The sequence below is a fragment of the Monodelphis domestica genome, chromosome 8, assembly GCF_027887165.1.
Source record: "Monodelphis domestica isolate mMonDom1 chromosome 8, mMonDom1.pri, whole genome shotgun sequence".
Taxonomy (NCBI): Eukaryota; Metazoa; Chordata; class Mammalia; order Didelphimorphia; family Didelphidae; genus Monodelphis; species Monodelphis domestica.
The window spans coordinates 83,460,010-83,484,262 of record NC_077234.1 but is presented as its reverse complement, the minus strand read 5'-3'; the positions used below and the strand labels follow the sequence as shown (position 1 = coordinate 83,484,262).

The following is a 24,253-nucleotide window of genomic DNA, read 5'->3' as shown; positions in this document are numbered from 1 at the left end:
AGTACATGGAGATGAGGAGACTATTGTTTGTGGGCTGTGGGAGAGACAGAGAATTACCAGTTTGTTTGAATTGCAGAATTGAGAAGAAAAGTGATGTCCATTGAGGCTATAGAGAAGCTTGATTATCTCCCAATGATTCCGTTTGGAATCTTCACCTTGATTTTGCAGATCAGGTCCCCAGCTTTGTTTGCCAGCCTCAAGTTCTCTCTTTCTGGCTTGCCTGTGTCATCCCTCCACACCCCTACCCCCCTCCAGCTCCTAACTCCCATGATACTAACCAGGGCTGTTTTATGCCAAGATTCTGGACAGTTTGAGATGGCTTGCTGTTAGGTGGATTGATCAACAATTCAGCCATGGAATCTTCAGTCAAGAAAGCTAAAAATCTTTAGGAAGTTAGTAGGGGGTCTCTTGAGACTGATAATTAACCTCCTTACTGACTCCTTTGAATTGTTTTTCTGGCAGCTTGGACCTGCTTTTACTTTCCTGGACTACATACTGCCATTTGGACTTTTTTTTACTTGGGGACTGATGGACATTTTTAATGGAATGAATTGTTTATGTAAGCCCTCAGTTTCTGAATAATGGATTTCACTAGACAGGGAACTAGCACCCTGACAGGGTGGAGTTGGGGCTAGGGAGTTGAATGGATAGAGTCCTGGACTTAAAAGTCAGAAAAAGTATGTTACAAATCTTGTTTCAGACACTTAGGTATGTGAGCCTTAGTAGAACACTTAAATCTTTTAGCCTCAGTTTCCTCATCTGTAAAATGGGGATAATAAAGCACCTATCTATCTTTCAGGGTTGTTTTGAGGACCAAATGAGATAACATAAAAAGTGCTTTGCCCAAAATTTTTGAAACTCTAGAAATGTTAGTTCTTTTAATAATAAAAATAATTTTTGTTGTTAATTGACTTAAAATTATTCATTAAGGATTTCCTAAGTACCTGCTATGCACTAGACATTTTGCTAAGCATTAGGATACTCTGCTGAGGTCTGGATACATTGAATGCCTTCCAGAAATGACCATAGGTTTTATGCTTAGTATTTATTTGACTAACCTGTTTTTGCCCTCTCTTAAAGCAGAAAAAAATAAAAAAAGTAATCTCAATTTTTTGAGTATTGTTCAGTTGCAATTTAATTTTCTCTTACTTTTTTCTTTTTAAATTATTTGTTATAAAAGATGACTTTCTGGGAGAGAAGAGTTCTAGGGAGAAATCTAGATGATATAAAAACAAAAGATACCCACTAAAATTTATTTTAAAAAATATTTCATCAGGTAAAACCCTTTCCTTTTACCCTAGCAGGCAAAGTGTTCTAGTTGTTGTCTTATGATATACTCTGGTAGCAGCAATGTAAAAGGCATCATTTTGAAAAATTTCCCCAACTTTGGAGACTTAAAGAATATGAAGAGAACCATTTGTCTCTGATTTTTTCATCCAGAGTACTTTTGTGTCTTGAATGATTCCTTAACAAATGAGTATAAACTTACAATAACCAAGCAACTTAACCCCACTCCTCCAAACATTTTAATAAAAAGTATAGACCATACAGTTAAGAGAATATTACTGTTTAGTTTTTAATCCTTCCATAAAATAGTTTGGCCAACACACTTCACTTTAACTCAGGATCATATCCAAAAGGTCTAAATGTGAATATGAATAAAAAAAGGGGGTTAATATTATATTTGTTTCCTTCCCCGCTTCCTCCCATTATTATCTATGACTCTTTAGGGGCTAGTAGTGGTACAGTGGATAGAATGCTAAGCCTAGAGTCAGTACGACTCATCTTCCTGATTTTAAATCTGACTTCAGACGTTTCCTAGCTTTATAACCCTGGGCAAGTTATTTAACCTTGTTTGCCTCAGTTTCTTCATCTGTAAAATGACCCAGAGAAGGATTTGGCATACCACTCCAGTACTTTGTCAAGAAAACACTAAATGGAATCCCATAAAATATACAGGACTGAAATGACCAAACAACCACAAAACAATAAAATGAATATTTAACTACAGTGTTTGAATGTGGCTTAGCACAAAAGTTAAGACAGTACCTGACTCAAGTAGCTTACCCTCTTTAAGAGAAAAGCCCACATGTAGAGAATTAATGGCCAGGGAGGGGCATTTTATTTGCCTCTCTTGACACCCTGTTAAGATTAAAATTTAGGGGGAGACTGAGGCAGGTAGAAATTAGTTTCTCTCTGCAAGGAGTATTATTTTTATGAGGTTTATTAAAGGTCAAGGGTTAAAGAAAATTCAAGTAAGAGAAGCACGTGCTAGGTGGCCATAAGGCCCACCCAAATTTCACTCACATCATGAGACACATCTGTTTGCCAGTGGAGCCAGGAAGAGAAGAGCCCCTGCCGTGGGCGGAGACCCTTTAAATAATGATTTTGCTCTCGGCCCAGGTGAGAATTCAGTGAGATTACAGAGCATTCTGGGGAAGTGGAGCAAGGACTTCTGGGGATTGAAGTCCTGGATTCATGTCTATTTTTACAACCCCAAGTATAGTGTTGATTTGATTATGGTTTCAGAATTGAATGGAGGAGGGTACAGAGGTAATGTGAAGTTTTTGGAGAGGTAGTAGAGAGGAGGGCCCTGGGCAGAAGTTCCTCCAGGATATTGTTTCTGGTGGCTTTAGCTTGGAGGGGAGTCATTTGTGGAGGAAGTGACCAGAGAGGAAGGAAAGGTGAGATTTGGAGACTGAGGTGAGATTTTTGGTACATATAACTATAAAGAAATATAGATCTCTATCCCACATAGATTACTCCCAACTTGGATGTGTTTGATCATTATTAGTGGAAGAAGCACAGTAGACTTAATTCAGTGACAAATTGAAACAAGAATCCAAGTATATGTTCAAGTATATAGGAGAACTTTGTGAATTTTAAAACTATTCCACTCTACTCAGACCATACTTTATTAAGATTTGATTTAGCTATTTCCTGATTTGTTACAATAGAGATACTTGGTCTAACAGAATCAGGTCTTGGGAACTCTACATTGCTCCACCCTACTTAATTTAACAAGGTCAGGTCAGGAATATCTGCACCCATACTCAAGGTTTAAGTATCTAAGAAGATGGCCTTCAACAGACATGTGGAGAAATAGCTGACAGACCCTTGGGCTGTCCTAAGTCAAGCTAAGCTAACATTGGTACAGATGAGATGCAGGAAAGTGACGTAAAACTGGCTATATAGGGCACGTCACTTCCTCTCTTTGCTCTTTCCCCGGAGAGGCGTCTCTGGCTGACAGTGTGCCAAGCATTCCGACATCTTGGCGTGGTGGCAGCTATTTGTCTGGGTTTTGGTGGTGAGTTTGCCCTTGAACTAATGTTCAGGTACAGGCATCTTGGCTGAGCCCTCTTGGAGTTCAGGCTGATTACTTCCTCCTTTACTCTCCAAAACCTTACCTTCCTAGAGTCTCTAATCTTCCCCCTGGCACAAGCCAGGCAGGAGAAATACTACACCCTTTCCTTCTCCCTTCTTCTTAATTTCTTTCCACTATGTTAATTAAATTACCATAAATTTCCAGCTGACTTGGGTATTTTTTCATTTAGGATATCCATAGTGACCAATAATTAATATAGTTTAGGTCACAATGCTAAAATTATCCTTTACAACTTCATAGATTTTGTGAAGCAAATTTTAGGGATTCATAGATCAGATGAGTTGGCTTTAAGGTGATCTTTAAGGATATTAGCTATAAAACTGCTCTTTTGATACACTTTATTTAAAAAATATCTTTTTTGTCTGCATCACAATTATTTCAACCCACTCCTACAAATTGAACTTTCTCTTGTGATGAAGAAATACATTTTAATAAAATTGACATCTGAAAGTTGGACATATATTTTTGTTGTTGATCTTTATGAGATCATGACTCTCGTATAGAATCATAGAATTCTGTCCCATTGCAACTCAAGTAAAATAGAAGGTTCTTTAAAGACTTAAAACATTCCACCATTAAGGTGACAGAATTCTGCCAAGTGGACAGTGTATGAATATGGGGAAGATGATTAAGTGGTAATATTAGAAAACAGATTTTGAAAAAGGAAAAATTACATGTGGCATTATTTAGGTGGGGGAAACTAAGAGTAGAGACCATGAAGTAACTTTTTATCCCTTCTGTGTCATTAATAAATTAAGTAATTGAAAAATTACTTAAACATTTTATCCTAATGACCTTATCTGTGAAGTCATGTTTACCTTGTAGGGTTGGTATAGGGTATTATAAAAGTTTTGCACAGTATAGGACTGTATCTTTCAAAAAAGAAGTTATGGAAATTCTAATGTTCTGTTTTCTATTTTTGAATCCATGGGGAGCAATGTGTGTGGGAGGTTGGCATTTTTAGGAAGGCTATGGCTCCTTCACAAGTTTTTGCTGCTTAAAAGTGTGTGGGAAGGTCTCAAACAGGATGAAAAGGTCTTTCAAGAATAAAGATCATCTGATTTACACAATATAGGTCAAATTGTAGAACAACAGTGGAAAAAAGTGGCCTTTTTGTATTGGAGGGTTACTTCAGGTAATTGGAGGGTTACTTCAGGTAAGGGAACCATCATCTGGAACTTCGGGTTTAAAAGAGTTTGTTTAGGGGATGCTAGCTGGGTTAAGTGGATAGAGAGCCTGGCCTGGAGTCAGGAGGACCTGGTTTCAAATCTGACCTTTGACACTTCCATCGGTGTGACCCTGGGCAAGTCACTTAGTCCCAATTGCCTAGTCCTTGTTGATCTTCTGTCTTAGAACTGATACTGAGATAGAAGGGTGTGTGTGTGTGTGTGTGTGTGTGTGTGTGTGTGTGTGTGTGTGTCTGTGTGTGTGTGTATGTGTGTGTCTGTGTGTGTGTTAACCCTTACCTTCCGTCTTAGAATTAATACTGTGTATTGGTTCTAAGGTAGAAGAGTGGTAAAGCCTAGGCAATGGGGTCAAATGACTTGCCTAGGGTCACATAGCTAGGAAGTGTCTGAGGCCAGATTTGAACCCATATGTCTCTGGCCCTGGCTCTCAATCCACTGAGCTCCCCAGCTGCCCTCAAGGTGAGGGTTTCAAACATGGATGATATTTTATATTGATTAACAGTGGTTTTTCTGATGGCTCTTGCCCCTTCCATCCTCTCTCCAAGTTTTGTCTGTCTCTCTCTTCTTTTACTTGTTGAAATTACAGCAGATCTTACTCTTTTCTGTATGCTCTAGTTTTCTTTCACTTCCACTTTGTGGTTGACAGTACATTGATGTAAAGATACTTTAGAATGTTTAAAATTGTTTTGACATATTTCCATCATGGTCTGACATATCTCCATCTTTGGTTGCCTTATAAATTATATGTGGACTTAAGCAATTTAGTAATCAAACAAGTTTTCAGGTACTTTAAGGCCATCTGATGCAGATACTTGGTGATTAAAACCCCAGGGTACTAAGTCTGAGCCCCTTGAAGGTTTAAACCCTCACTTAAAATTAAGCCTTCCCACCCCCTTGGAGCTCTGCCTACCCCACTGAGAAACACTATCCTAGATTCAGCTTTCCCGTTTCCAAATAGATCCCCTTTTCTATCTATTGAGCCATCTAATGTAACAAGGAATAAAAATAAAAAAAAAACTTAAAAAAATTGTTCATCAAAATGATTATTGCATATAGCAATACCATAGGCTCCCACCTCTGCTGTGAAGGGAGGGAAGTTTACTTTTTTCACTCTTCTCCTATAGTATGTTTGATCAATATGCTTAATTGTTGTAGTTGGTTTTTTTGGTATTTAATGTTTATTTTGTAGAATTTTTTTTTGCTTACTTCACTGTACCAGTTCTTGTAAGTTTCTATACTGCTTTGAATTTTTCCTCGTTATCATTTCTTAAAGTGCAATGATAATCTATTATTTTCATCCATCACTTTTGTTTAGCTGTTCCTCAGTTGATGTGTTTTTGTTTTTTGCTATCACAAAAAGTGCTGAGATATTTATACATATATATATAAATAGAGATGTATGTAGATCAACTCTTAGGGTAACAAAGAATATATGTGTATGGTGAAGTACACATGCATGTGTATGCATATGTGTGTACATGCTGTACACACTGACCTATGTATCTATTTTTATAGTTCCTTTCTTTGTCTTTTGCCTCCTTGAGGCCTAGCAATAGGATTTCTGAATCAAAGGATATAGGTATTTCAATCACATTTTTGGGCTTAATTCTAAAATTGCTTTACAGAATGATTGGACCAATTCACAGCTGCACGTACAAAATGTCAGTGAACCTTAAATTTAAACAAGTTCATTGGTGAAAAATATTTGTGAATTGAGACTTCATATTCATGTTTTTATTTTCAGATCAGCCAGTATTACTAACCTGTCATTGGATCGTTCTGGTTCTCCAATGGTTCCCTCCTACGAGACATCTGTCAGTCCTCAGGCTAATCGAACGTATGTGAAAACAGAGACCAGTGAGGATGAACGCAAAATTCTTCTGGTAGCAGCTCAGTTATTTTTGACCTACTAATGGCTTTGATTATTCTTTTATGCTTCATTCTTATAAGTGCAAAAGAATTCAATTAGCAGAAATGAAAAATGAAAAGTAATCATTAGTTTATACTTTTCCTTGGCCTAATAAAGAATTTGTGTTATTTCAGTACTCATTTTTTGCCTAGTTCTCTTCTCAGTTCCTTTCTTCTAGAAGTAAACATTATAGGTTTACTATTATAGGTTCTTATTATTATATTATTATTATAGGTTCTTTTATAGTCTATTATAGGTCTTTATAGGTTCTATTATCTATTATAGGTTCTTAGGTTGCATAGAAATCTCTTGAATTTTAGTTACTAGAGTTTAGTTTTAAATTTGCATAACTGTTTAGTGCATGTGGAAATACTTTTAAAGTAGTAAACCATTTTTCTGCCTTGGAGCCAATACACAGTATTGACTCCAAGACGGAAGGTAAGGGTTTAAAAAAAAAAAAGTAGTAAACCATTTATTAATTTTTTAATGGAAATTTCTATGTATTGATTACCTGAAAGATCTGGCTTATTTTTTACTAAATTTTTTTTTTCAATTTGTCTATCTTCTTGCCTGATGCAGGCCACAAGACCTCTCTGCCTTAGTCAGTTTGTTCTTGCCAGCTGTCAGGGCTAAATTTTTTTTTTTAATCCTACGGACAAGATCAAAGACTTGATGATAAAACTTTTTTATCTCAACTGAACTTGTACTTCCCAGATCAGCCATAGACAGAGCAGTTTCAGGGTTGGAAGAGAAATGCTTTCTGTTTTAGATTTGCTGACTTTTGGGGGGTATCAGGTGTATAAAGCAGAAATGTCCAGTTTTGGAAAATGAGTCAGATCTGAATATGTATTTTTGGAACTCTCTCATCCAGAAGTGATAGGAAGCACTGATAATAGATAAGATCTCCTGGGAAAATATATTTAGAGAATGAGGAACATGCTTTCAGTGAATGCTTTTAGTTTTGGATCAGGGAAAGAGGAACAAAGCAAAGGAGAAAAAGAAGCTATTGGAATATTAGAAGAATTAGGATGATATAACCAGGGAAGGAGAGAATTTCAATGAATGATGACTACTGGGAAAAGGCTCTCGATTTGGTGAATTGCTTTAATTTGTCAGTAACTGTAAAAATATTTTACGTTCATCATAGATCCGGTGTATAGATCATAGATCCACTGGGAAAAAGCTGGTTAGTTCATTGGTCCAAGAAAGAGAGTACTTCACTTGTGTACTTTTTTGTTATTAAGGCTTTAGTTATTTAGTTAAATGCTGTGTAATTCCAACTTGAATTTGGCTTTTGTAGGCCTAGAAAATTATTTGAAGATTTGTACCATCCCCTTTTTGTATGTAAATTGTTTGGCAGCTAATGAATTGGTACTTTGTGATACACTAAGCAGTTGCAAATGGTTTTTTCAGGATTCTGTTCAGTTAAAGGACTTGTGGAAGAAAATCTGCCATCATAGTACTGGAATGGAGTTCCAGGATCACCGCTATTGGCTGAGGACTCACCCCAACTGCATTGTAGGAAAGGAATTGGTCAATTGGTTGATCAGAAATGGACATGTAACCACAAGGTATTCAGACCTTTGGAAGTATTTTTATTTGTTTATATCACAGATGTCTGTACTAAGTAAGGTGAAATGTATATTTGGAGACAGGAGCAGAATAAAAAATAGTTTAAGTGAATGTTCTTTGGCCTACATGTTTTAGATAGTACCAGAAGAGGATTAGCAAATATGACATGGATCAGGGTATTCTGAAGTTTATATTGATAATGGAGAAAGAAATAAGTATAAAAATAGCAGTTGATGCCTTAAGAGATTGTTAGAAAATTTAAAGGCAAAAAATTTTTGAGAAACCATTCTATTCCAATGCCTTCACAATGAATATTTCCTTGATTACGAAAGAGCATTATGAAAGAAGTATTATTCTAGATTTCTATTGGACGATTCTCTACAAAGATGATATTTGGGTTCGGAGAGAAATTGAGCTCATGAAACTTTTATCTTAAGATTTCTAGGTTATTTTGAGAATATCTTTGGTCAGAATGTTACTGTAGCATAATTTTATAAAATATGAAATCTTTAGGATATCATTTAGAAATGTAAAATATTTGTTATTTTTGATTGTTAGCTAATGCTTGACAGGCTATATAGAGAAATACAATCTGCATATAATCTAAACCTTATTTTAAGCCAGTGTTTGTCTTCTATTTCTTCTTAACTTTTCATTAGATATATAAACAAGGAGCAAAGTTGACTGAAAGAATAGGTACCAAGTTTATGGATAGATAGGTACTGCCTTGCATTATACTACATACAATTAGACTTTTGGTAAACTTTTTTTTGATAGCAAGTTAAACATTTCATTGTTCATTGTCACTTTTACCTTTAATTGAAAGAGAGAAGAGGAAACATACCTTGCTATTAAGTAGCTAGAAGTAGGAAGGACAGTCAAATGCATCCCTGATGAATTGAGAATTGTCTAGTTAGCTAAAATAGGCATATTACTCCTTGACTTCATATATGACTTAACATTTCTTCTGCCATACAGTTGCAGATGACAGTGCAATCTTTATTCTTCTTTCTCTCTCCTGTCCATCTCTCTCCCCTATATTTTTTTCTCCTCTTCAGGAAGCAAGTCAAAACTGACCTAGGAATCCTAATAATGTTGTCTTTCAAATGAGATTCATAACTGCTTGAGGGTAGAGAGCATGGTAGTTCCTTAAAGTAGTTAAGGAACCACAGATATTGTTATTAAAAATTGTTCTCGTTACATCCATAGTGATATGGTGAGCTAACCTTTATATTCTGCTCCAAGGTACTTGTATTATACATTACATATATTATACTTATGTTACCTGTCACTTAGTCATTGTTCTTAATTTCAAACTCTGCTCTAGCCTTTAAAAAATGAGTTTGTGTAGCTTAGTTTTTAAAAGCATTCATTTTTGCCTGTCTTTAATCAGAGCTCAAGCCATAGCAATTGGACAAGCAATGGTTGATGGACGTTGGTTAGACTGTGTCAGTCACCATGATCAGATCTTCAGGGATGAATATGCCTTATATAAACCATTACAGGTAAATGGATAATCCTTCTTGTAAGGCTAATAGGGTTTAAAAATTAGAGCTTGGATCTTTTGAGATGTTTTCTTTTTTAATATGACTTCCAGATAAGTTGATACACTAGGACTTGTTATTAAAAAGTATTGTTCTTGAGCCCTGAAAGGCTCCTTTCCCATAAAAAGAGGAAGAAATTGTTGGATTGCAAAGATAACTTGTTCTTATTATTTTCACTTAATTTCATTTCGACTTTGCTTGTAAGAATGTGAAACATTAATTTGTGAGAGAAAACTATTAAAAAATCCCATGTTGCTAAAATAGATTTTTAACTCCTTAAGTGTATTAGTAAGCATTGCAGTAGTAGTAAAATTGCATTAATGTTTCAGCTCTGGCAATGGGATTTTATTTTTCATCAAGGGAAATGAAGAGAATTTATATGTATCAGTTTATCTATTATCTGTCTTAAGTATTGTGAACTTTAAATTACTCCACCCTACTTAGATCTTACTTTATGGTGAAGATAAAGTTGTAATCTCCTGATTGAACAATGAAGGTATTTAGTTCTTACTTTATAGTGAAACTAGAACTTTAAGCCAAATTTATTTTTGGATCTTAATACAAAAAGGTGTTAAGTAACTATATAGGTTAAATTAATCACAAAAAGGTTAAGTAACTAACAAAAGGTGAACTTAACAAAGAACTGTTAAGTAACTCAAAAGATGTAATCTCATCAAAGAAGATGAGAACTAAAGAATGGGCAGTCTTGGAGAAAAGCCTCTGTGATTGGTAGACGTGAAAATTGAGAGGAGGGGACACAAGAGTAAAAGGTCTATATATTTCGCGTCACTTCCTCTCTCCGGTACCTCTGATGGCAGAGAGGTGGCTGGTGGCAGCGTGCTGGGTCTTTCGTCATCTTGGCGTGGCTCCAGCTATTGTCTGGTTCGGTGGTGAGTTTCTACCTGAATTTTTCCTCCTTTACTTTCCAAACTTTATCCTCTTAGAAGTCTCTAATCTCCTTCAGAGACCTAGCGGCGGAAATCATTCCCCCTGGCACAGGTCAGGCGGGAGAAATCCTATTACCTTCTTCCCTCTTCTTAAAAATCCTTCCCTCTATATTAATTAAAATTACCATAAATTTCCAGACTGGTGGGTATTTTATTTGGTATTTTTCCCTGGCCACCAGTTAATTTAGATTTTTAAGTTAACATCCCTAAAATTATCTCCACAGTATAATAGGGGTATGTAAAAATAAGGTGCATATATAGCAAGAATTCAACTAACTGAAATGTGGCAGGAAATATTTGATTTGGGGTAGCAGAAAATAATAAATGTATATGTATAAAATATTAAAGTTTAAAGATTCAGAGCAATCCTCTAAATTCCCTTCTTTCCTATATAATCACAATTTTGATATTATTATTGTATATATTCTCTCTCCCTCTCTATATATACATATATATTTGTATATATTATTAATATTATTATTAAGAATGAGAGGACTTGATCTCAAGTGTGAGCTCAAGTGCCTATGAGGCTTATTCCTTGTTTAGCCTTGGGTGATTTTCACTTATCTTTGATGGATCTCACTGTATATCATGTGTAAAATGAAAGAGTAGAATAGATTGCTTCTGAAAGGCCCCTTCCAACCCTAACCCTATTACCCTATGACCAAGGATTGAATTGGCAATAAAATATTGTGCTTATCTTCCACTAATGCTCTTCAAAACCTCATAATGGAGTGAAGGTGACCCTGGGTTCCTGATACCGGCAGAGCACAAGCTTTGACTGTTCTTGTAAGCTAGAAAGGCTTAACGTATACTTCTACTGATGGACTATGTGTCTTTTGTCAGAACATGATTTTGGCTGATTTCAGAGAAGCTCATTGCTAGATTGGTTACAGGATGTTGAACTTTTTAGCTACCACAACTCTTGAAAATTACCTGCTAAGCTGTTAAGAAGTTATGATCAGCCCTAATGCCAATCAGTGACATTAGTCTACTAATGGTGAAGTTAGAGATCAGTAACATGGTTACTGCATTGTCTGAGGGAAAGCAGACTAATACATTTATTTTTTATTTTTTTTATTTTAACCCTTACCTTCCATCTTGGAGTCAATACTGTGTATTGGCTCCAAGGCAGAAGAGTGGTAAGGGTAGGCAATGGGGGTCAAGTGACTTGCCCAGGGTCACACAGCTGGGAAGTGTCTGAGGCCAGATTTGAACCTAGAACCTCCCGTCCCTAGGACTGGCTCTCAATCCACTGAGCTACCCAGCTGCCCCCCTAATACATTTTTACAAAGACTTTCATCTTTGTATGGAAACAAAACTGTGTTCTGAATATTTGCCAAAAAAATTGAGGTGGCCACAAAACCCTATTTTCCAAATATTTCAGCTAATAAGAGATTTTAATTCCATTTATGTTAGATAGGGAATGAAAAGTTTTCTCAATATGCTTATAGGCTTTTAATTCTGAAAAATCAAGAACATGAAATTTGTTCAAACTGAATCTAAAATTTTCTCTCAACTTTATGACTTTAATTAGGAATGCAGCAGAAATGCCGTAAGACATCTTTACAATTGTTGACATTGAAAGTAAATTGTTTGGAAACTGTTTTGATTCTTGTAGAGCACAGAATTTTCTGAAACACCTTCTCCAGACAGTGACTCAGTGAACTCTGTAGAGGGACATTCTGAACCATCTTGGTTTAAAGATATTAAGTTTGATGACAGTGACACGGAACAAATTGCTGAAGAAGGAGAAGAGAACTTAGCAAGTGAGTTGAAAATTTAAATATTTTTGCTTTTGAAGAAGCATTCCCTGGATGGTTTGTTTAACTGGAATAATTCTAGGCTTTGTGGATCAAACTAAATAGAAACATCTGGTAGTAGCCCTTGCTGTTGATACAGTATTTTCTTGAATTATTATCTTTACAGGTTATCAGAGAATATTATATTTTCCTTAGTCTTTAGTTTCCAACAACTTAAAGATAATTTTGTGCTAATAATAACATAGTATAAGCTTGCTCATCTCCTTATTTTGATACCAGTCTTGGCTTTTTTTCTGCAGAACTTCCAATATTCATTCCTCTTTGTTTTTAAAAATGATTTTATAATTAGCTTATTCAAAATTTTGCTGAAATATTCTATGTTTCCTCAAAAATACATGAAAATACTGTATCCATTTTGGTATTGCACATTGGGCTTGTATATTAAAAACAATTTTTCTCCTTTCCCCAATACCCTGATGATGCCAATTTTTTTACTCCCCTCTCCTCCCTATATTTCTTTCCCCTTCCCCAATACTAAAAGATTCTGCCAGTCCTAGCAAGCGTACATCAGTCAGCAGCTTCCAGTCCACAATGGACAGTGACTCAGCCGCTTCTATCAGCCTGAACGTGGAGCTGGACAACGTGAACTTCCATATCAAGAAGCCCTCCAAGTACCCACATGTGCCCCCTCACCCTGCTGACCAAAAAGGTAGGAGGTAGTCACCATCTGAAATCAGAACACAGGATGGAGACTTTGGCCATGAGATTTCATTTCAATATTTCCTCCTGTGCCCTCCTCCCCTTATGACTGAGGGTATTTGGTGTGGGTCTTTTTCCACCCCCTCTTTTCCGTTTTTTTAAGTTAACACCCCCCCCTCCCACCCCCCACCCCCGGTCCAGTTTAAGCCCATGGCTTTTCAAAGGAGATTTGTCCTGTAGCTCTTACTTCAGCATAATGTGCAACTTCCAAGGTGGTATTTCTTTGCAGTTCTAATGTGGATGTTCTGCTCTATTCTTTTCTTGTTTTCTCCATTAAAAATAGTTAGAATTTTTTCAGAGTTATTGGCTTATACAAATAACCTGCAATATAATGCCTGACAAATCCAGTGGAATTCTTCAAATTAGTTTTCTTAAAAAACAGCAGAAATTTTTCCTTATATTTTAAGATGTTCATTAATTCTTTATTTTTTCAAAATTATATTTTTATTGATATCTTTTGTTTACTATTATCTACATTTTCTTCCATATCTCTATATCTTATCTGAGATCCATCTCTTATGATAAAGAATAAAAAGTGGGTAAAAAGAAAAAAATTCAGGAAAACGAAACTTATCAAGAAAGTCTGCTATTACATGCATTATTCTATACCCATAGACCCTCATCTCTTTAAAGGAGCAGGGGGAGGTGTATTCTTAGGTTTTTTATAATAAACTTAGTTATTATAATTTCACAACATTCTTTTAGTTTTTTTCTTTTTTGTTAATCTATTTACATTATTATAGTCATTGTATACATTGTTTTTTCTTTGTATCAGTTTACATAAATTGTTTTGTGCTTTTTTTGGTATTGCCATTTATTTTTAAGAAATTTTCTTCCCAAATTAAGAAGGGGAAAATTCATAAATTATCATTTTTTTGGAGAAAATATTTTGTTTTACTTGTCCAAGCATGGAAATGACCATATTTTAAATGAAGCTATTTAGTAAAAGGATTAAATCTAAGTGGTTATATAACACTTATACTACTCTTGCACATTGGAAGCTTAATACTTAATGATGATGAAATTTAACCTATTAGATATTATTAAACATTAACTTATTTGAAGTATAATAAGTTCTGTTGAAAATAATAAAATAAATTGACTTTTAGAAGTCAGCCCATTTAGTATTTTAAAGTTGTAAGATTTAAATTAATGTCCACCACTCCAAATATTAATTTTATAAAGTTTATTAATAATCACTTGAAGTAGAAGGAATAAAAAGGAAATAGAAGTATAAAAATCCAATTATCTTAACAAAAATAAACCCACGTGAGTACGTTCTCTGGGCTCTCAAAAAGCCCACATCCACAGCTGTCTGAGATCACAAGAAGATAGCATGAGAGGCATTGCTACACAAAATTTATATCCTGCCTATTTCAGCACGTAACATGAGAGGGAGAGTGGGTTGCTGGGACTTGTAGTTTTGGAGTTCAGATTCCAATTATACAAGGTAATGCACCACTAATGTTTTTTTAAATTCATTGTTAACTCTACTGGAATTGATTTCAGCCTTCCTTTTTTGTTTATAAATTAGTCTTCCATATTGTTGCCATTCCCTACTTACAATCCAAAATATTTGTTAACCACTAGAGCTTTATACATCTACATGAAAAAAAATAACCTGAAGAATACAAAAATTTCAGACTTAGGGGTATAAACAAAGTAAGATAACTGAAATAAAGGAATGAAAGTGTGTATTGCTTATGAGAAAAATATGTAATAAGAGCAGGTAAGTAGCTCTGTGTGTCTGGAAGATATTTTTGTGTATGTATCAGTGAAATCCCAGGGTAGAAACATGTTGGAAAGAATTTAGGTGAATATAAAAAAAAATGAGGGCTGCTAGGTAGTACAGTGAATAGAGTGCTGGGTCTGGAGTCAGGAAGACTCATCTTCCTGATTTCAAATCCAGCTTCATTCATATATTTACTAGCTGTATGACTTTGGGTAAATCACTCAACTCTTTTTGCCTCAATTTCCTGAAATGTAAAATGTAAAATGAGTTGGAGAAGGAAATGGTAAATACTCCACTCCAATATCTTTGCCAGGAAATCTCCAAAGGGAGTCACAAAGAGTCAGACATGACTGAAAACATGGAAAACATGGAAGTGATATCATTTGGTGCTAGGGGCTTACATTGGACTTCTCTAACATTGCTGAAGATGTGTATAGTGTATAATACTTTCTTAATTGTGATATTCTCATAGGACTAGGATATTGTACTGATATAGGGGGCTTAGATTATCCAGTTGTCTCTTGGAGACTTATTTTTTGAAAAATAGAATATCTGAACCTTGGATTGTGGGAGGGTACTGTTTTTAAGTTTTTAGATTTTTAGAACAAGGTATTAGAGATATTTAAGTAGTCCTTGAGAAAAGATGGATAACAAAGATCAGTATAAAAATAAAGGAAAAAAAGGAATTTAATGAGGTGGAAGTGAATACTGACTTGTTTCAGGAAATTGGACAGTAGAAGAATGTTATTTGGAGAAGGGAAGGAACTAAGAAATGTTAGGCTCTTTCTGAATAAGGACCCAGGTGCTCAGAAGAAGCAGCATCTATTTGTCTTTCAGGAAATGGTAAAATAGAGCCATATAATTGTGAGCTCATCTCTAAGGGTTAGAAGAAGAGGAGAGTAGTAATGATTGGTTACCCTACTCGAGGGCTTCAGTGGCAGCTATTTTTTGGCTTGTTAATAGTAATAGAGAAGTCTGAGCCATGGCAGATAAACTCCAAGAGTTTTCAAGGAGGACTACTAACCCATTTCTGGTGATTCAGGTGAGTACAAAAGATATTGCTATTTAGGAGCCCAGAAAGCATATTAAAAATTTCTGAATATTAAAGACCATAGATTGTATTTTCATCATCACTATTTTCTATTGAAGGAAAGGGATTCAAAAGAATGAAAAGCACTTTTGGGAAATAAATATTTGGTTAGTAAGGCAATGTCAGAAAGTGGAAGGTGGATTTCCTTTTATTTCTCTCTCTCTCTCTCTCTCTCTCTCTCTCTCTCTCTCTCTCTCTCTCCCTTCCCCCCTCCCTCCCTCCCTCTCTCTCTCTCTCTCTCTCTCTCTCTCTCTCTCTCTCTCTCTCCCTCTTTCTCCCCCCTTTCCTCTTTTGCAGAAAAACGGTAAGGGTTAGGGGACTTACCAAGAGTCACAGCTAGGAAGGGTTTGAGGCCAGATTTGAACCCAGCACCTCCCGTCTCTGAGCTTGGCTCAAAACCCTCTGAGCCATCTAGCTGTCCCCAAGTTTTCTTGATTTATTAACTGTGGACTAAAATGATAGATGAATTTATAAAATCTTAATGCCAGGAGGTAAATTTGACTTCATGGATCTCAGTCTTGTGGGTTAATATTGGAACCTTCAGAAGGATATTCTTTATTCAAAAGAAACAGAATAGGGGAAAGGGAGACAGTGGGGTCAGGTGGCATTTTATATTAAGAATATTAAACTCATGAAGAAATCCAGGATCCAGAGGGAGGAGCCATAATGGAGAGCATTTGGATAAAGATTATAGTAGCAGAAACAGTCGATATCGCCATTGTGTATACTATAGACCACCTAGACAGAAGAATAGGTGACCTTGAATGAGTTATCCAGGCATTTTTAGAAGTGCTTTTTACCAAAAGATGAACAGCTAATAAAGAATGCCTTGATTTTCTTAGTGAATGATAATTCATCTTCCAAAATGTGGAGCAAACAACAAGGGAAAATTTTATTCTGGGAACTCTTTCTTACCAACAGGGAGAATCTGTTTTTTGGTGTGGAAAGGATAAGACTCTTAAAGGGAATTGACCATTTAGTCTTTGAATTTGTTGTTAGAGGAGAGCAAGGTTATGGATAGTGAGACATATTCCCCAGACTTTGGAATAACAGATTTCAAAGGGTACACAGGAAAATCAGTAGTGTTTGAAGCCATCAAGGATGATATTCAGAGAACACAAAGAAAAATAATTAAAAGGAGAAGGAAAAAAGTTATCCAGAAGAGTTCAATATGGATGCACAGGGAATTTCCCAATTTAGATCTAAAAAATAATAATTATGGTTATAGCTACATTTACTTTACATGTAATACTTTCACTAATTCTTATAGTGCTCCTGTGAAATACTTGTTTTTGTAATCCCTATTTTACAGATGGGGAAACTGATGCAGAGATATTAAGTGGTTGCCCAATGGGAAAAGCTAATAAAGGTTTGAGGCAGGATTAGTTGAAAGGGCATTAGTTGAAATTTAAGCTGATGTAAGGAAGAAAACTCTTAGATAATTAGGCCTATCAAAAAGTAGAATGGGCAGTCTTCAATAACAATGGAGATACTTGGAATAACAGAATCAGGTCTTGGAAACCCACATTCTCCACCCTACTCAGTGTAACAAGATTTTGAAAGGTCTGCATTAAACTCAAGATTTAATTATCTGAGGAGATGGCCTTCAACAGACATGTGCAAAAAAAGGACAGACCTCTGGACAGTCCTAAGTCAAGCTTGAGCCACCATTGGCACATGTGAGACTCATGAAATGAGGTAGAGAACAGCCTCTGGAGTTCTCGTGACTTCCTGTGGAGAGGGCTAGAGTGCAGTTCCGTCCTGGAGCTTGAGTTTGGAGGAGCCCTGCAGACAGCTTTCCTTTAGACTGGTCACATGAGTGATAAGGACTGACCCCTTTCTCAACCTTGGCTCTCCAAGGCCTTAACGCCCACTTTGGCTCAGCCTGAGCTCCAGTGGTTCTGAGTTAAACTCCTTTCCTCCTCTCCCTCTTTTACCTTCTCTCCCTCTCTCTCGCTCTAATATTTTCTTCCTCCTGTTGTAATTAAATCACCATAAAAACTTGGCAGCTGACTTGGGTATTTTATTATTTGGGATTTCCCTTGGTGACCATTTAAATTTAGATTTTTTCAGTCTCAACCATGATATTCACCCTTTACAGTTGGGAGGTAGAGGATAAATAACAAAAATGCAATAGCTAACAAAATAGTGCTTACCATGTGTCAAGTATTGTGCTAAGTGCTTTACAATTTATATCTAGTTTGGTCCTCATAACTCTGGGATATAGATGGTATTATTCCATTTTACAGATAGGAAAATTGAGTCAAACAGAAGTTGAAGTGAAAAAAGGTCATATTGTTAGACATATCTGAGGCTGGATTTGAACTCAGGTCTTCCTGATTCCAGTTCCTTGTATTTTAGCCACCTATGCCACCTAACTATATACATTGGCACTTCTGGTCTTTAAGTTGACTTATCAAAGATGTTGTTAAAGGTTAATCTAGATGACCTTTGAGGGCCTTTCTAACTCTGAAACTTTTTGATTTTGTGACTTAAGACTTTCTGCTTTTATTAGACCATGTCTGGGAGATAATCATGGTCAGCTCTATGTAGCATATTTTAACATGGATTTTTGTTGAGTAGAGATGCCAATCCTAATTCAGTGGTGGACAACACTTCTGAATGTTAGAGTAAAAACAACATTAATTAAAATACAACAAAACATAGATGACATTAATATGTGGTTTTCCAAGTCAGAATTTGGTCTGTAGGGATCCTCGTGTATAGTTTAGTGACCCCTCTCTTCTATTTGAGTTTGACAACAGTGAAGTAGAGCATCTTCAGAAGAGAGCAGTGAACAGGGTTTTAGAAATTATGCTTTAAGAATGAAGATTTCATGACTGTGTGACAGTGAACTAGTGACCATGTATGAAAGTTCATAGAGTAGAAAGTTTTGATTCACATCGGGAAGAACTTTAATGATTGAAACTGTCAGCAAAATCAGTAAGTATTTACTGCGTTAAGTGCCCGTTATATTTCAGTCTGAGAGACAAAAAGTGAAATAGTCCCTCCCCAAAGGATCTTACGTTCTATGACTAATGTCTTCTTTATATGGAGTGGGTGTGTCATGTATAATTGTGCCAGCATATTAGTCATCTCTCACTTTTCCTTCTCTCTTTGCTTTCTCCCTGCTATTTAGAGTATTTGATTCCTGATAATGGAGGACAGCAAATCTCAATAAGTGACGCCTTCATTAAAGGTAAATTAATGAATGAGAAGTAAAGGAAGCTACTTGCAGGTATATAGAATGATTTAAAGTGCTTCCAGAACAGTACTAGGTATATGCTTTGATTTGTTTTGGGGGAAAGACAGTCTAATTTGAATAATAGTTTTTTTTTAAAGCTTTTAATCAAGAAATGTTATTTTGCTAATTCTGAGATGTATAGGGTTTTTTTTTTTGATGAATTTAATATTAAAGCTTTTTCAAGGGTTGGCCACTCTAGAACCAATGGACATATTTGACCCAGTTTGATATTGTCATAGAGAGGAAAGTAGTACTGAAAGAATGACTTTATTGGGCTATATGGAGGTACAGATCCAAAGCAGCCACCTCCTTACCTTCTTACCTCACCCTAACCAAGATGTAAACTTCATGGTCATGAATGGAGAGGATGGAGCTGGGATAATAAGCCTTTTAACTGGGGGCCAGGAATCTTGTACATGAGATTAAAATTTACCTTACCTCTTTATTTTTTTTTGTAGCCTTAAGGATTTCAGGCAAGAGAGCAAAAGGACATGCTAGCACAAAGAATACTAGCTGTATAGTTTCAATCTTTTGGAAGTCCAAATTATCAAGATGTAGAAAGACACCCCCCTCATCTCAGATATTACAAGGTGTTTTTTTTTTCCCCCCCTATGGGGCATAGTTTGGAAACTTTTCCTTTGCCTCTAACTTGACTCTACTTATATGCCCAGAATTAATACTGAATTTCATTACATTTTTACTATCATTTGATAATTCTGTCTTTCATAACAAAACCATGCCACAAGGGAGAGATTGAGTATACTTTTTAAAAAGAAAAGAAAAATCTTGGCTTATTAATAGCTATTTATCCTATTTGAATTCTCATTTTTTTCCTTTCTTTGTGTTAAACCTACCAAAAATGTTGCAGACTATTGAAAAAGAACTTTTAAAAGCACTAGTTTCTAAAAAGACTAAGCAAAAAAAAAATTTTGTTATTTGATTTTATAGCATTTATATTAGATTTTTTTTCTCTCTTTAAAGTTCAACACCCACACCATTGCCTTATGGAGTTTTGTCAGCATTTAGATTTCTGTTTTCTTCAAAACTTTAATTCATCAGAAGGAGGGAATTCCTCTTTTTCAGCTTTTTTTTGGACAAATAAAGAGTTCTGTAAAGTCACATGGACCATGATCCACAATTGTATCTGCTTTTCAGAAGAATATTTCAAGAATGTGGCTTGAACTACTATATGGAGACACTTGTCAAAAGCTCATTTCTGATTTTGTTTTTGTTTTGTACTTGATCATTTTTTACCTAATATTCAGGTGCATACATTAAAAAAGTTTCTAAAAATGTGAATTCATAAAGAAAGATGTAATTATGAAGCAATAACTATTTTGTTTTCTATAGAATCCCTATTTAACCGAAGGGTTGAAGAGAAATCCAAGGAGCTGCTTTTCACACCTTTGGGTTGGCATCATAGCAACCTGGATCTCTTGAGGGAAGAAAATGGGGAGAAACAAGCCATGGAGAGATTACTGTAAGTTAATAAGCTAGTTTTATTTTCATTTCCTTTAATGAGCTGTTAAATGTCTTAAATGAAGACTCTTAGGTGATTACATAAAATTCCTTAAACAGAATAGCACAAAATTGTGTAATTGAGATAGCTATTCCCTATGGTGAAGTATCTCACCAACTAGTTAAAAGAAATTTTCTTTTTGAAGTTTGCTATAGACTTCCATTTATCTACAAGTGATATAAAGAAGAACCTGATGTATTTAATTTTTTTAAACTCTTCCCTTCTGTTTTGGAATTGATTCTAAGTCAGAAAAGCGGTAAGGGCTAGGTATTTGGATTTAAGGGACTTACCCAGAATCACACAGCTAGGAAATACCTTTGAATCCAGGTCTTCCTGGCTCCAGGCCTGGAGCTCTAGCCACTGTGCTACTTAGCTGTCCTAGAACTTGATGTACTTAAAAAGAATCAACTGATTTAGAGCAACTCATATAATACATTTTCTTTATTCTTTCTACATTATTTATTGCATCTTAAATGTTACTTATAGAAGTAGAAACTACCATTAATTCTCTTCCCTTTTTCTCCCCCATTTCTATAGTTCAGCTAATCATAACCACATGATGGCATTACTCCAACAACTACTCTATAATGACTCATTATCACCATCCTGGAGAGATATCATTGTGCCAGTGATCTGTCAGGTGGTTCAGACTGTCCGACCTGATGTAAAAAATAGAGATGATGACATGGATATCCGTCAGTTTGTTCACATCAAAAAAGTGAGCTTTATTGACTAACATTTTTTTCATAATTAGGAGGGCACTGTAAGAATTGCAGGTACAAGGACAGTATCAATAGAATGGGAGACTGAAAAAGGGAACTGGGACTTTACATTGCTTTTGCTCTGGTTCCTAGAAATGTTATGGTGCCCAGGGTTCAGAAATGAAGAGGAACTGAAAGAAAGGGGTGAGAGATGATTTGGGGGATCTTTGGCAATCATACTTAAACCTCTTCCAAAATATCCTTTCATTACTGCGATAGAAGGCAGTGGCATGATTACTGTTGGTATAAATAATGTTGAATCTAGTTTTGATTCAGGATATTTAATTTAAACCTTTAACAAAAGTGCTTAAAAATATTAAAGTTAGTTTTATTTGATTGGTTCCTGAGTTCCAAAGTGTCCCTAATTCTTCACTGATTAAAAGTAGTAAAATGAGAGAGCCATTTGTAAGGGGTAAAAATTATGGTTGGACTGAATATTTGAGTTTGGTTGCCAGGAATTTAATTACTAAATACCAATAAATTTACTCAAGTCAGAATGGCTTTTATGGTAGTTTATTTACAAATAGAGAGAAGAAGGTAAGGAAATATATATGTGTGTGTGCTCTAACCTAGTTTGAACCAGGCAGGGATTTAGAGGCCCCAGCAAGGGGGGGGGGGGGGCAAGAGGATTAATTTAACAAGAATTCCAGCCATGAGGCCTCCTCCAAGATGAGGGGCCTCTCCAGAGGCTAGTGTCTCCAGAAAGCCAAGGAAAGGGAGTCAGTCTTTCACTCACCACTTGTCAGTCCAAAGGGAAGCAGTCTGAGATCTCACACCTGAGCTCCTCCAAGGTCAAGTTCAAAGATGAAGACCTCACAGGAAGTGGCTACCAAATTTAAAGGCCATTCTTTGCATCACTTCCTGTGCCTTCCTTCCACCTTTACATACATGAATGGTGGCTTAAACTTGACTTTGGACTGCCCAAGGTGTAGTCAGTTGTTTCTGATTTGTCACTTGCTAGCACACGTGGGTCATAGATCTTCCCCCTCCACACCTTAATCCTTAAGTGGGGGTGTATACTTTCCTGGTGGCTAAAAATCTAAAGAATAAGTAGGGTGGAGTTAATCTCATTTTCATACATTCTAATAATGCCCTTAGTCATTTAATTTGAAAGATTTGCATTATAGGAGGTGTTTTTCTTTTTTATTCATACAGTAAAATTTAAAGCACAAAAGAAAGTAATCTCTATAATATCTGTTATATCTGACTGAAATAGAAAATATTTTGCTTCTTTAAAAAATGACAATTCTTACTATTTATTAGATTCCAGGTGGAAAGAAGTTTGATTCTATGGTTGTCAATGGCTTTGTGTGTACCAAGAATATTGCACATAAAAAGGTATTGTAACCCTAGCAGAAAATTTAGGAAGTAATTTTAAAAATCATTAACTAATGATAATACTGACCAGTTTTTTCAGGTATTTGTTAGCTGAAAAACTTCACATCTGTTAAAACAAAAAACTGCCCAGTTCTAGTAGGATGAATGATTAACAAATTCAGAAACTCTGACCCTGTATTCACGCCTGTCTTTGTTAGGATTTTTGTTTCTTTTAAGAAGAATAATTTATATGTATATAAAAAAGAACAATCTGCTTTATTAAAATCATAATTTACTATTGAATTGAGTTTAGCATACTTATAAAGGTGTCTGAATTTCATAAATCACATATTTGAGGACAGAGATGCAAACTCAGTTTTTTACATTTATGGTTCACCTAAGCTAAAAATTTCACATCCCCTATGGAAGGATAAAGCCAGGTAATTGCTCACTCATGAATTTGCTAACTGTTCTTTGAATTTGAGCAGTAGTTTCCCATTAATCCATAGTTGTGTTATATGAAACTTTGTTTCAAGGAAGCACTCAGAGGTTTCATCTTTTCTTCCTATGCTTGTTAGTGTAATAAATGCTCAAAACTCATTATGCTAGAAATGTTTAAAAACTATTTAAATTTTTTCTTTTTAACTTGTAGTAAGGTGACATTTAACTGAAATGTTCATTTATGACTGAAAATTGAAAGAAAATATAAAAGAATATTTCTTTAAGGTCTAGGAATAGTACAACTTTTAGAATATATCTTGATTTATCTATCTATCTATCTATCTATCCATCTATCTATCCCTTCATTCTTTTTTTTTTAAATTTTTTTTTATTTGGTCATTTCCAAACATTATTCATTGGAAACAAAGATCATTTTCTTTTCTTCCCTTCCCACCCTCCCACCACCTCTCCCATAGCCGACACACGATTCCACTGGGTATCACATGTGTTCTTGATTCAAACCCATTTCCATGTTGTTGGTATTTGCATTAGAGTGTTCATTTGGAGTCTCTCCTCAGTCATATCCCCTCCACCCCTGTAGTCAAGCAGTTGCTTTTCATCGGTATTTTTACTCCCACAGTTTATCTTCTGCTTGTGGATAGTGTTTTTTAGATCCCTGCAGATTGTTCAGGATCACTGCATTGCCACTAATGGAGAAGTCCATTACCTTCTATTGTACCACAGTGTATCAATCTCTGTGTACAATGTTTTCCTGGTTCTGCTCCTTTTGCTCTGCATCACTTCCTGGAGGTTGTTCCAGTCTCCATGGAATTCCTCCACTTTATTATTCCTTTTAGCACAATAGTATTCCATCACCAACATATACCACAATTTGTTTAGCCATTCCCCAATTGAAGGGCATCCCCTCATTTTCCAATTTTTGGCCACCACAAAGAGTGCAGCTATAAATATTCTTGTACATGTCTTTTTCCTTATTATCTCTTTGGGGTACAAACCCAGCAGTGCTATGGCTGGATTAAAGGGCAGACAGTCTTTTATCGCCCCTTGGGCATAGTTCCAAAT

The 24,253-nt window shown here is 35.6% G+C and overlaps 1 protein-coding gene across 10 annotated transcripts in view; it reads left to right on the top strand.

Annotated features, from left to right (window-relative positions):
• PIKFYVE (phosphoinositide kinase, FYVE-type zinc finger containing) overlaps positions 1–24,253 on the top strand; it is a 137,664-nt gene that overhangs the window by 34,228 nt on the left and 79,183 nt on the right. For 6 of the 10 annotated variants that reach the window (XM_056806989.1, XM_056806988.1, XM_007501828.3 and 3 more), the window contains 9 exons: positions 6,317–6,455; positions 7,895–8,052; positions 9,447–9,558; positions 12,166–12,313; positions 12,849–13,016; positions 19,028–19,087; positions 20,483–20,612; positions 21,189–21,369; positions 22,676–22,750. In XM_056806989.1, coding sequence (XP_056662967.1) covers positions 6,317–6,455; positions 7,895–8,052; positions 9,447–9,558; positions 12,166–12,313; positions 12,849–13,016; positions 19,028–19,087; positions 20,483–20,612; positions 21,189–21,369; positions 22,676–22,750 — 1,171 coding nt within the window. Of the gene's footprint in view, positions 1–25; positions 4,021–6,316; positions 6,456–7,894; positions 8,053–9,446; positions 9,559–12,165; positions 12,314–12,848; positions 13,017–19,027; positions 19,088–20,482; positions 20,613–21,188; positions 21,370–22,675; positions 22,751–24,253 lie in introns of those variants that run through there. The other 4 variants (XM_056806990.1, XM_007501829.3, XM_056806992.1 and 1 more) reach the window with 2 other exon arrangements.